The following is a 13,760-nucleotide window of genomic DNA, read 5'->3' on the forward strand; positions in this document are numbered from 1 at the left end:
AAGAGCAGAATTAAACTTGATGTTTTATGCTAATAAACTGCTATCTAATTTGGCATTTCCTATTTTAAAAAGCTTTCTCAAGTCAAGCGTACGATGTTTGAAGATTAAACAGAGCACATCTTTCCAGATACGTTATGAAAGTGGAATCCCCATTTAAATCGCGATACAAAGCAGCCAAAACAAGACAATCTCCAGTGCTTCACGTCCCTTCCTAAACACACCACTATAGAACAGACGCACCTGACATTCCTAAGTTTCACTTCCCGAAGGAGAATAAGAAGCTTTGTTAACGTCGATGATACACCGGTTTTAATCAGCTTAGCTGCTTTTTCTTCTTCATTTAGAGATCAAATTAAGAATTTCATCACTTGAAGAATTAAGAAATTTGATTAACTTGAAAATTTCACTAAGTTAACTTGCACATCGCCTCTCTCTCTCTCTCTCTCTGCCATAATGGCCAGTTCATTCTTCGAATTGACACTTCCTGAAAAGTTTTGTGAATCGGCTACGCATTACAGTACTAATCAAAGGCAAAATAATAAACTCACTACAAATTTTAGCAGCAATCTTCTTACAGAGTCAAAATAAATGAGTGTCATCACAAACGTCGCTGCAATGCAAAAATTCCAGACAAATCCATAAAGCCGTTTCCAGTAAATTCCACAAGGGTCTAGCACGCTTATTTTATCGTTGGTCCAGCGTGTATTAAACGTATCCAAACCCCAGCACGTGACATGGTGGGAAAATGAGATAAAATCTTTATTACGACAGTTTCAGAAATCATTAAAATAACATGGGACGCTACTCGGTGATTTCCTTCACTGCTGAAAGCGAGTTCATAAAGAGCGCTCACAACGTAAGCAGCGGTCAGTTCATTTGATGACTCCGAGTATAGGGGAAAAACCAGTCCAGTTGATTTCTTTCCGAGTACACTAAAATTTCGGCCTAGGAGAGAACACAAGGGCAAAAATCGTTTCAACACTCATATACGACTGTTGGAATCGCAGAAAAACTTAAAAATCCATTTCTGGCATCCAGAAGTACATCGCTGCGTATCCAAATATAAGCAAAACTGTACCCTAAAATATTTCAGGATGAACATCAAACACTGCAGAGAATGGCTGCATCAAAGAATTATTATCATCCTTTCGAGTTTTATCCTTAGAAGTCCTCGTATCAGAGAAAGACTTCTAAGAACAAAACATTTACGATATTCTGAAATTTCCCTTTCGTTTTACTAAAACTGATCCGATTTTCAGGATATCATTATCGAGGTTTCAAGAACAAGAAGAGGCACTCAACTTGCTGCCAATGTGTGTTAGTTTCTGCCATTTACGGTCGATCGACTAACTGCAATTATTGAATGCGGACGTATCCACGGGAAGGTGACTGCATTGACCTCTATTAAATTAACTGACTATTAACATCCTAACTTGTTTCTACTTTTAGCCTCTTTCCTCATTTTTAAAATTTTTCACCAAGAAATCGCTCTTCGTGGAACTCGAATACAATTAGAGATTTTGACGCTATCGACTTTTTTTTTGTAATTGCATTTGGCAACTTCCAGTGAACAAAATTAATCAATTGCTTGTAATCGCATTCTTTAGGGCTGAGTAGAGGCACTAACTAGGGCATCGTGCAATGCTTCGGTCATTATGTCTGGTCAAGTCCATCTGCTGAGATTTTTGTATGCAATTTTAGTGCTAATTGGAAATGTTGCCGAGATTAACTCGTGAATAATCATGTTGTCTTTTCAGATCCGCAGCACAAATCAAACAGATTCGTTCACTGCGAAGGAAAACGCTTTAAAACCTGTCCAAAACTGATCCTCCATCGATCCGCTTTGAATCGAGATTTTGCTGAGTTGATTGCGTTTGTCATTCACATCTGCGAGAGTTTCCGCTTCAACGACCGGGATGGACATGCCAAGGAGCTCTTCCTCATTTGTTTGCTAACTTAATTATAGGATGCCGACGATCAAAACAAAGCCTCCGTTAAAAGAATTCTTCCTTTTATCGAATAATTTAAATTGATATTCTGAAAGTTAAAGACACGTTTTCTATACCGCTTTTGCTGCCCAATTTTCTTTTATTAACCATACACTATTTTTGCCATCTGGCTCCGATCAAGGCCAAGAATGAGCGTTCGTTGAACTACAAAAGAGGAAGGCACGTTTCCATGGCTGCTCTGAAAGAATGAAAGCGAACTCTCGCCTCAGAGAATCTTCTCTGAAAGACTGAAATGTTATTATAAGCAGTGTAGTTGGCTAATGAGTAACAGAACGCTAATGATTGTATGAACGGGTGAAGTTCGTAACAATTCAACGATGCTTTCATTGCCTGAATCATGCAACTCGCGGTTTTAGCAAAAAGTTAACTTCACACTTGGATATTTATTTATTCAGTTAGTTTTAGTAATATACTATAATAACTATATATATATATATATATATATATATATATATATATATATATATATATATATATATAGTTATTATAATAAAAGTACTACTATAGATCCTGAAAATGTGTATAAACAAAACGGTATACTGCGGGCCATTAGGCCAAAACAACTTATAAAGGCTATGATAAAACCTATATAGATCTGCAATGCCATACCCTGGAAATAAACATATAATTAGTAATAAATATATAACACAATATTATATATAAATATATGATACAATAATGATTATGTAGCTAATTATTCATAAACAGATACATGGAAAGGGACTTTTTCAAGAGCTAACCCTTTCAATATATCCCTGATGGCTATCTTACATTTATCCCTATTTTATATATATATATATATATATATATATATATATAACCATACAAATAAATTATAATGATAGTTAAAATAAAAAAATAAAATAATGCCAGCAGTATGGCAAGACAAGAGCGAAAATAGGCGAAATTAAACCAAACAGGAAGGGAAGAGAGTGGGATAACAACAACAGTAAAAATATTGCAGCAGAAACTCTAAAATAATTTAATTTAGAAAATCTAAATATAAGAATCATAATTCATTGAATTTTGAAAGCCAATTAAATAGAAATTTAACGGCGCCCCCTCTGACGGGCACCATGTCCAAATTTGTGTGAAATATCACCAACAGAGATCTAGACCACTACAGTAAAATAAAACAAAAATAAGCCAAAAAATAGACTGACCATTACGCCCCATCTCAACAGAGGACCACAAGGCCAATAATGGTCAGGGAATCGCTGCATTTCGATCGCTAGACAAATCGCCGCAAAGGAGAATCTATCGAAAGATCAGTCAGCCATCCGATTCCCAGATCGAACCACCAATGCAGGGGATTTGAACAGCGGTGTCCTGATGAAGCGAAAATTAAAAAAATAGAACAGATACGAGCACTCCAGTGCAAAGCCACACTACTGACAAAAGTAATAATTACTTTCATTTTGACAAAAGTAATAATAAAGTAAATGTCAATACACTATTGACAAAAGTAATAATTACTTTTGTCAGTAGTGTGGCTTTGGACTGGAGTGCTCGTATCTGTTCTATTTTTTAATTTTCGCTGCATCAGGATACCGCTGTTCAAATCCCCTGCATTGGTGGTTCGATCTGGGGATCGGATGGCGGACTGATCTTTCGATCGATTCTCCTTTGCGGTGATTTGTCTAGCGATCGAAATGCAGCGATTCCCTGACCATTTGTGTTCAGAGAATGGTCAGTAATGGTCATTCCCTGACCATTATTGGCCTTGTGGTCCTCTGTTGAGATGGGGCGTAATGGTCAGTCTATTTTTGGTTTATTTTTGTTTTATTTTACTGTAGTGGTCTAGATCTCTGTTGGTGATATTTCACAGAAATTTGGACATGGTGCCCGTCAGAGGGGGCGCCGTTAAATTTCTATTTAATTGGCTTTCAAAATTCAATGAATTATGATTCTTATATTTAGATTTTCTAAATTAAATTATTTTAGAGTTTCTGCTGCAATATTTTTACTCTTGTTACCCCACTCTCTTCCCTCCCTGTTTGGTTTGATTTAATTTAGGTTTAATTTCGACTATTTTCGCTCTTGTCTTGCCATACTGCTGGCATTATTTTATTTTATTTAATTTCTCATTCTGATTTATTTGTATGGTTATATTTCAAGCATCATGTAGAGGAATGTGCTTTTTGCTGCCACTGATGTATGCTGTACCTTTTTATTTTATTCTTATTATGAAAGATTCCGTTTCCAACTATTTTAAACGTTATTCAAATATATATAAATAATATTAATAAATTAACAACTGTAGAAATAGTGGGAAAATAAAAATAACCTGGAAATGAATAACAGATATATATATATATATATAAGTTTTATCCATGAAGGACTCACCTGTGTTGTTTATGCCGTGGGGTCGGATACGACTATCGTAGCGACCTGGACCGATGATGCTGTCGAGTATTCGCTTTTCTACCTGTCTGAAGTTTGTTTTGGCTCCCCTGTAGGAAAAGTAAACGCAGATAAGGCACTTCCACAGTGGTCATCGAAATAAATGATTATCAATCGCGATATATTAAACACAAAGTTGCTACGGCTACTATGACAGAGAGAATAAAGCAGGTCGTAGTCCAGAATATGTATATATTCTGGTATCGAAATTTCGCAACCGATATTCTTATAGTAGGTATCTGTTCTAATGCCATAATGTGCAAATTATGTACATTTATTCAGTTAAACGGTATATAGCCAAGACGAAAACATTCCCAAAAAAAAAAAGAAGAAGAACGTATAAAGCGTATACAGTGGTTCTCAAAAAATTGCATCGCTTGCAAACTTCACCGAATATCTGTGAAATTTGGCAATACATCATATGTGCTTTGTAATAGCATTACCTAATTTCATCATTCTTCTCTACCAAGTTAGCTTAGATGTGACACATATATAATTGCATTACACTAGCGGCAGTATAAATCCGGTGCACATGACACGAACCCAGTATTCTGTGCTATTGCAACGGCTAAGTTTTCACAATTAACACCACTTAGGAAAAGTGTTCCTGCTGCGGTGAATGCAGAACGACATTGTACTCATAAAATGGCCAAAGGATTCACTATTGCAGCCAACAGTGGCACGTTTATTACGAAAATGATCAAAAATGGCAGTCTAAACAGAAAAAAGGAAGGAAGTGGACACCCACGATTATATTCTGCATAGTAGGACAAATTTCTGGTCTATCTGTGTATCCGAAACAGAAGAGCCTCATCGACAGATCTTAAAACATGAGAGTAACAGAAAGTACTAAAGTACTGCTACAGTACGTAGATGCCCTTTCTCATCAGGATTATTAGCACGTCGCCCAAGAAAAAGCCACTTCTGGCATAAAGAATGAAAGCTCGCGTTTGAAGTGGGCAAAAGAGCATGTTGGTGTGGAGATCGGTAGAATTGCGTTACTTTCTCTGATGAATCAAAGTTCGAATGCACGGTTCAGACGGAGACAGACTGTTAGACGAAGAGAAGAATTTTGGCCCGACTATATCGTCTTTACTGTGAAACATTCTGCATCTCAAATGATAGGAGGCTGTATTTCACATTGAGGGGTTGGTCGTCTTGAATTTGCAAAGGGTACGGTACAAGGACATTCTTGAGACAAAATTACTTCCCAACGGGATTACTGTGGGGATGTTGCCAATTGCATTTTTCAGAACGACCCTGCTCCATCTCTTAGAACCAAAACCATAAGTACTATTTCAAAATTAGCAAAAGTCTTAAATTTATGAAATGTCGCATTCTTGCTTAAATAAATGTAATTTATTTCGATGTCTTTATTGTCCACGGGTGCAAAAATGGTGGAATGATAAATCAGTTCGCACAATAGCATGGCCTGGGAACAGTCCAGACCTAAATACAATTGAAAACTGTTGGGAAAAAAATGGGTGTTTCCGTAACGAAAACGAAACCAAAAACATTTAGAGAGCTGCAGATGACATTAATCGGTGTTTATTACGGTGAGATTTCCGTGGAATACATTCAGAACCTTATCCAGTCGTTGTGCAGGAGTCATCAAAGCAGGCGGTGGGCCAACGAAATATTAATGTGCATTTAGTTGTGGTTTTTGGTTCTACACTTCCTATCATCGTAGTATGAGTAAAGTTATTAAAAAAAATCAGTCTTTCGCAAAATGTTTGTTATTATAAGAACCATAGGTAACACGCTGTTAATTTGGAGAAAAGTACTTATTCATTATAACTCGTTTTGCTTTTCGTTGGAAAGAAGCATCTCTTCCGTGGCTATAGTGTGCCGGTATCCACGGTGTCTGGGATTTTTTTTTTAGGCGCCTTAGCATATACAGGGCGTCTCAAAAATATTGGTATAAACGTTTAGGGGAGGTAGGTAACATCTAAAGGAATGCGAATCCCGTAGGAACCCATAACCGGAAACGTCAAGGGAAAGTAGTACACGATAGATTTGAGGCCCCCCCCACAGAAAGAAATCAAGGCTCGATAAATCAGGTGAGCGTGGGGGGCCAGGCAACGGGTCCACCACGGCTAATCCATCGACGCCCAAAACGCCTGTTCAAATGGTCACGAACACACCTTCCATAATGGGCAGGCGCCCCGTCATGTTGAAACGAAATGTTGCGTCTCACATTTGCTGGAACATCGTCAAGTAACCCTGGTAGAACTTGTTCAAGAAATATCCGATATTTAGTGGAGTTCATGCTGGATGGTATGGGCCGACTAAGCAGTCACCGACCATACCTGCCCACACATTTATTGCGAAGCGATGTTGTGCCGCATGGGGGCGCACATCGTGTGGGCCCTCTGCTAATCCATACACTAAGTGCATGTCTGCCAGCTCACAGTTCGTATATCGATGCATGCTCTTCGTGCGGCGACTATTGCTTGAATGAGTAAACCAGAAATTTTCCCTCTCGCGAACAGCGCCGTGTACCGACTTACGGTGACGTTTCCAGTTATAGGTTCCTACGCGATTCACATTCCTTTAGATGTTACTTGCCTCCCCTAAACGTTTGTACCAATATTTTTGAGACCCTGTATATATAGTGCGCCTATTGTCTTCACTATATCTTTCCGGTCATCCGGCTGTAACAGATGGACTCCCAGTAGAGGGATTTTCGTGAAATTTTATATTCGAGCCTTTTAAAATATTTGGTTGGAAGTAATTGGGAATTACTTGGGACAACAAGTTATCCTACATGGAGCATTTCACTACCACAAAGAAGAACTGGATACCTAGAAATCTGGCAATTATTTCTTTTTTTCCATACAATTTGTACTTAAAAAAGAAATTCCTCGATTAAACGTAGTTTTAATGCAGTAATGCTAGCTTTAAACAACGCGACACTTTTGTCCTTGGGTCAAAGGATCCTTGGACACTTCGCGTATGTTTTAATCTAAGACTCGAGTAAATGGGGAGTTATAATCTCAGTATATTTACTGAGATTATAACTCCACAAGATCCATAATTCCATAAGATCATTACTTTTCACCCATATTAATCATATAAAAGGAAAATAAAAAGGATTTAATTTATGAAAAAATCGAAATCAACGTATGAAAAAAAAAAAAAAAAAACATCACAGCCTACTTGATATTTCAGATTATTATGGTTTTAACAGTTTCAGATTACTAATAGCTGCACTTTAAAAAAATGAGAATCTTTTAAATAATGATTCTAATTTCTTCTTATCTTTGTTTTTGAATATTTATTTTTTTACTTACTTTGAAAAATAAATTATTTTTCTTGTTTTCCACAGGCGTTTTAAACCGATTTTTTTATTGGATGCCATATCATTCATCGCTATATACTATTTTAATCTATTTATTTCAAAACCGTACTTACAGTAATAAATTTCAGCACATTAAGTTACACTAATCATCCCATTTCCCCCGGTGTGAGACGCCGGGGTGAAAGCAACGGCGTGAGGGGTGGGCTCCCTCCCTCTCAAAAGAGGACAGTTGGGTTAATTAATGATCTCTTACGAAGTTTCCCGCTGTCTGTCTCAGACTTTCAGTTTGTTTTTTTTCTCCATGCCCTTTCTGCTGATACTTCCATGGGTGGTGTTCTTCTGAATTGGATCCTGTAATTGTAATTATTCCCCCCCCCCCCTCGTCCAAACCAGTCCGAACACGTGCCGAAACCAGTCAGCATCCATTCACTGTAAACTTAAATAAATTTTCTGTTTATACTCGGGGACGACCACACGGTCAGAGGGGTTCACAAGACAGAGAGACCACAACAAATAGCACCGTAGCCGAGTGGGTAAAGTACCTGCCCGGCAACCCAAAGGTCGCTGGTTCGATTCCCGCCTCGGGCTTGGATCAAAGTACTGCAAAAACCTTGGGAGGTGCAATATGGCCACAGAAGCCGATGCGCCAACAACTACCAAATCAAAATAGCACCGTACACGCCAGTCACGGGCTTGAACCCCAGTCACTCAAGGCACGCGTATACCTATGCACCCTCGGGCCTGACCGCTCGGATACGGCGGGGACTTCGAACTCACAGAATCAACTTTCTTTCTTCCTTCCTTATTTATCCCTTCACCTTCCGTTTTATAGAAATACCTTTCTTCACATGTATTGCGGGTGACCCTAATATAATAATATGTATTACCATCAACAGAAATTCAAGTAGTATAGGTTGTGTACTCTTCATGTTTAGGGTCTTCATAAATAAATAATGCTTTGCACAGCAACCAACAAAAAGGAAACCTCTGCTCTTGAAACCCGCTACAACTGTGAAGTAAACAGCGATTGTCTAATTTTGTGCTAATTAGTCATACGTCGACGGTGCTCGCTCATATTGACCTGCCTTACTGTATACTGCCCTGTTTTCAATTCAGGAGACAAGTGTTGTCACGCAGATATATTCGTAGTTCTATATCCAGCATTTCTTCAAACCACCATAAACTATTTACTTTCTATCTTTGGGACAACAATAAAGTTGTCCCAAACCATCATAATCGTTATAATATTCCCCTCGCCCTCTTATATATTGAGGTTTCTTACCCAACAGTGAAATGCTTCTCTTTATATTTATGCATCCACGAGTTTAACTGAACACCTCTAAGACACTGAACTCTCAATTTCTTCCATCGATTTATATCCTAATTTCTGTGCCTTCATGTTATGTTACTTGCACGTATTCCAGTGAATCCACTTCTTCTGTCTCCCGAAGCATTTCTTTGCACCAGGAGTTGGGCTATTGAGAGTAGTAGGAAGACAGTTTCTATTTTCACCAATGGCTAAAAGGAAAGCATATCACTGAATCCGATTGTAACTTCCAACACATTACTAACAAAAAGAACACGCAATAAATCCATTAAAACGACAGCATTCACTTCGAGGAAGGACAAATCCGATGTTCTTCTTAATGGTCCACCGCTTCACACTAATGCAGTTGAAAGGCCACACTTTATTTTCACTAGAGAACTTCTACGAGATCCGCACGCGACAGAAAGGATGACAGTGCGATGTTTTCCTTCGGGGGAACCCCAACAAGAAGAAGATATGCAGTTTAATTGAAGGCCTACCAGAATAAAGGACATACGGGTTTAATCTGTACATCTGCGCTTTAAAATGCACCGGAATTTCCACTGTCGCACTGTTTCCTCTTCCAGCTTTAAGGTAAAAGGGGGTTACTCTTTGTAACCGACACGTTCTGTCGGCGAAAGGGAAGTAGTATGACAAAAGCGATACATTAACTCCCCACCACACAGTAAACTCGGGCGAAATGTAACTGCTGAACTTTACAGTTTAATTCCGCAGATGTTTCGAGCACAGCGGTGAGAACATGCGCGTGATTACACTTTGTTTATCGCAGTTGCAAACCGAAGAAGCGTACAGTGGAGCGTCCCATGCTTCCCACTTAAACAAAGGCGCTTTTAATTAAAATGTACACTCGATACGTTTTCGAAAGCTAGCTTAGATTACTTTCCGCCAGTTCAATTTTGGATCGCGCTGACTCCGATATGAACGGCGATCGGCAGAAACCACCCAACGTACCCTCACCCCAATGCTGCAAGTCTGGTCGAATTATTATACTTCGTGCTTCCATCTCCTAAATGCTTTCGTTGAATATCTAGATTTAGTTATTATCGATTGTTATTCGTGGCTGAGGAATACTGATCCCATCTGCTCTTCGTTTCAATTCGTGGCAGCTTGAAATTCATTGGTACGGCGTTGATAAGTCGAAGTGAAAGTCTAACTCTGCCAAGATAGATAGCCTTAAGGCTATCTATCTTAAGGGCTAAAAAGTTAATATAATCATATGGATGTTAGTTATTGATAATATAATGAAAAATGCAGCCATTAAAGGAAACATTAGTTGTCCTATTACGGTGATAAAACACAGTTACTGGTATCGATATACAAACTTAGCTACCTGCGATTATCACGTCAACCTGCAGCAATCTCTTCTGAACCCCCCTCCCCCCACCAAAATGGCAGCTGCAAAGGTGCCAAAGCTTGTCAAATCTATAAAAATTACGGGAGGTTACTTCTTCTTGCTTTAATAAATCAAGTTGGCTTCATGACATCATCCCAGTGCAACTGAGTCAAGCAGCACGTCGGTTGCAGTTCCCCATTCTTCATGCAAGTCTAGATGACAGATGCCGGATGTTGTTACGGCACTTCTTGAAACTTGATGTTTACAATAGCCTGACTGAGGACAAGAAGAACGTGAAAACCATTTGTATCCTCTGCATACAATACTAAGACGCTTCCCGATGTCCAATTAAGTCATTCATCTTTCAGTTGGTGGTTGTAGCCAAGGCAACGCAGCTTAAAACAAACTCGACACCTACAGTTCCTTCTGTGCAGATACTGACAAAAAAACATGCCAATGAGAAAGCGGTTTTTGATGTTTGGCTTGGGTTTCTCATTTTTTGATAACTCATTATCAAACAGCGCATACAGCAATGGCTCCTGTTGCCGTACCCAGAATTCGCTTGAATCAGCTAACGGAATCAGCGTCCGGTTTTTCGAACTTTCCCGACAACTTCCCTGGTATACAAAAGCTGACCACTGAACTGCAAGGCTATGGACAGAACAGATACGATCGCTGAAGTGTAACACAAAGTGCGGCTGAAACTTTCCCGAATCATATATACTTCTTGAAGGCATTCTATCGATAGCTCCCATCTTTAAAATTACCGAAGAATTCAGATTCAAGTTCCCCCACTTTCGGATTACATTACATTTCATAGAATTAAGACAGATCTCATATATCAGGTGATGGAGAAGCAAATCCGTGTACCTCCGTCATCACCCACATCGAATCTATTGTGGTCGGCTAGCAAAACTCTTAGACATAACTCTTTAATCATTCCATAAACAATTAGAACATAATGAGAGTTAGTTCCATATCGGACCTAGGTATCACATTTAATTGTAACACCAAATAAAATCACAAAAGAAGCTGATGGTAAAACCGGTTTCATTATGCTTTCCTTCATTCAATTGTGATCGCACTATGAGCCGTGTGGGCAATTCACTCAAATTTCTTAATTAATAAAATAGAGCAAATAAATATTAGAATAGTCAAATATCTTTCAGGATAACAATTAAATATCTAATTACTTTAGCAACCTTTCTCTTTATTAAAATAAAATCGTTGAATATCCACGAAACACAGGATTCAAATTTATCTCTAAGGTTAGGAATAGTTTTTGCAATATGATACCTTACTGTTATGTTATTGTAGGGTTTTAGGTGCATCAAAAACTTAAAGGCCATATTGCGCCGCATATAGTATGCTTCTAAATTGCGTGAGTTCTGCGATCCATTTGCTGTTTGCTGGACGAAAAACCCGAGTTTCCCGGATAAAAACCATGCCACTCTCGACTGAGAACAAATAACTCAGCCACGTTGTGAAAAATGCCCATCAATATTCCTCGCGTCATTGACAGGATTTGAATTCAGGTATTTTCCACTCCATGTAGGGGGAACGATAATTATACTAAGTGTGCTACCCTTGTGGGTAGCACACTTAGTATAATTGATAACTCCTGTACCTTAATACATGAGTTATCAATACATCTATAAATTCAAGTTTATGAAGTTTATGCAGTGCTTCCGAACAGATCGCAGTAGATATAGCCCAATTAACTATCAACAATCTTTTATGTACACCAATACTGAGATGTTTTAGCATGGACTGCTGGGGGTAGTGCTACTCATGCGGGGCACAAAGACGCAATATGGCCAAAAAAAAAAAAAAAAAAATCCAAACAAAAGCAAGTTGGTCCAATGTGTCCAGCAATGGCCGCACTTTTTCAGCCAGATGGTCGTAGCATCAAGTCCTCTTTCAATCGGTTCAAAACATGCTCAATTGAGTTAAGATAGGATGATATGGGCAGCTATAGGATAATCGATTGTCATGTTCCTTAAACCTGTTTAGGACACTGCAGGTGGAGCGTTTTTGTGAGATGCCGGAATTGCCACACTGTCATCACGTGATGACAGTGTGGAATTGGATACACTGTCATCACGAAGGAATATGCGTCGTTGGCCACGATAGGAAGCTAAAAAAAAACTAAACTAAATTATTTTATTAAGGTCACCTGGAATTTAATTTCAACTACCCATGTGTACTGTGTCTGTAAATTGCGTGCTGCCCGCGCAGATACGATAGACAGTTCCATCGAGCCGTTGATTTAACGGTGATCAGAGGATACAGGGCATGCCACAAAAACAGTTCCCAAACCATAACAGTGATAACACATCGCTTCCAGCCTGCCGAACAGCACAGTGCATTCAGACGGCATGGCTTCATGTTGCTTTTTTCTAAATGTGTATACAACCATTAGCACATGATAGAAAAAGATTGTTGTAGTAGGGTTTTAAGAACATCAGCAACTCAGGCCATAATGCTCCGCACATACTGTCTTTAAATTTCATGTATCATATGGTTGATTTTCTGTTTGCTGGAAGAAAAACCTGATTTCCGGGAGAGAAAAAAAAAAACCATGATACCCTCTCAATGAGATCGACTAACTCAACTACGTTGTGAAAACGGCCCATAAAAATTCCTCGCAGATGAATCGAGCCAGTGAAACACTATCTCCCGGTTTCATCGACGGGACTCGGACTCATGTCTTTTCCACCCGACGTGGGGAGGACGATCATTCTAGTAACTCCGCTACGAACGAGATCGATAGAAAATGGAAAAGTCATTCGTCAGACACTCGCTCAGAAAAGGGATTCACCAATCGCTCAGAAAAATGAAAAGGGATTCACCAATCGCTCAGAAAAATGAAAAGGGATTCGTTAGATAGATCAGACATTTGCTACAAAGCAAAAACATATCTACACTGGTGTTCAAAGAAAGTGCATCACCTAGGAATTTCACATTTCTAACCCTTTTTCGCGATGGTATGTTACATTAATGACTAGCATCACAAATAGAAATATAAAGAAAAGATATTTATTAATAGTTAAGGCAAAGCTAACTAATATTTGGCAGGTGCTCTCGAAATATTCCAAAATGCACATTTGCAATCTTTATACAACAGTTTTGTTAAACACGACAATTATGGCTGAAATGTTACCAGAATTTGCTTCAGTTTATCATTTTAAATGGAAAACAAAATGAAAAGTTCACCAGGTGCGAACTAATATTTAGTTAAACTGCCTCTGGCCCTGATGACAGCAGCACACCGTCGAGACATTGACAAGATCAATTTCTGAAGATAATAAACGATTTTTCGAGGTTTCAAACACCAATTATGGCTTCCTGAACTTCACGAAGGGTCTTTGGTTTCTTTCTGGCAAC

The 13,760-nt window shown here is 38.7% G+C and overlaps 1 protein-coding gene across 2 annotated transcripts in view; it reads right to left on the reverse strand.

The window, feature by feature from the left end:
- LOC150075719 (glutamate-gated chloride channel-like) overlaps positions 1-13,760 on the reverse strand; it is a 713,240-nt gene that overhangs the window by 261,708 nt on the left and 437,772 nt on the right. For both annotated transcript variants that reach the window (XM_090387634.1, XM_090387633.1), the window contains exon 3: positions 4,356-4,462. In XM_090387634.1, coding sequence (XP_090243760.1) covers positions 4,356-4,462 — 107 coding nt within the window. The remainder of the gene's footprint in view (positions 1-4,355; positions 4,463-13,760) is intronic.

The sequence above is a fragment of the Mastigoproctus giganteus genome, chromosome 13, assembly GCF_048544385.1.
Source record: "Mastigoproctus giganteus isolate SK-2022 chromosome 13, ASM4854438v1, whole genome shotgun sequence".
Taxonomy (NCBI): Eukaryota; Metazoa; Arthropoda; class Arachnida; order Uropygi; family Thelyphonidae; genus Mastigoproctus; species Mastigoproctus giganteus.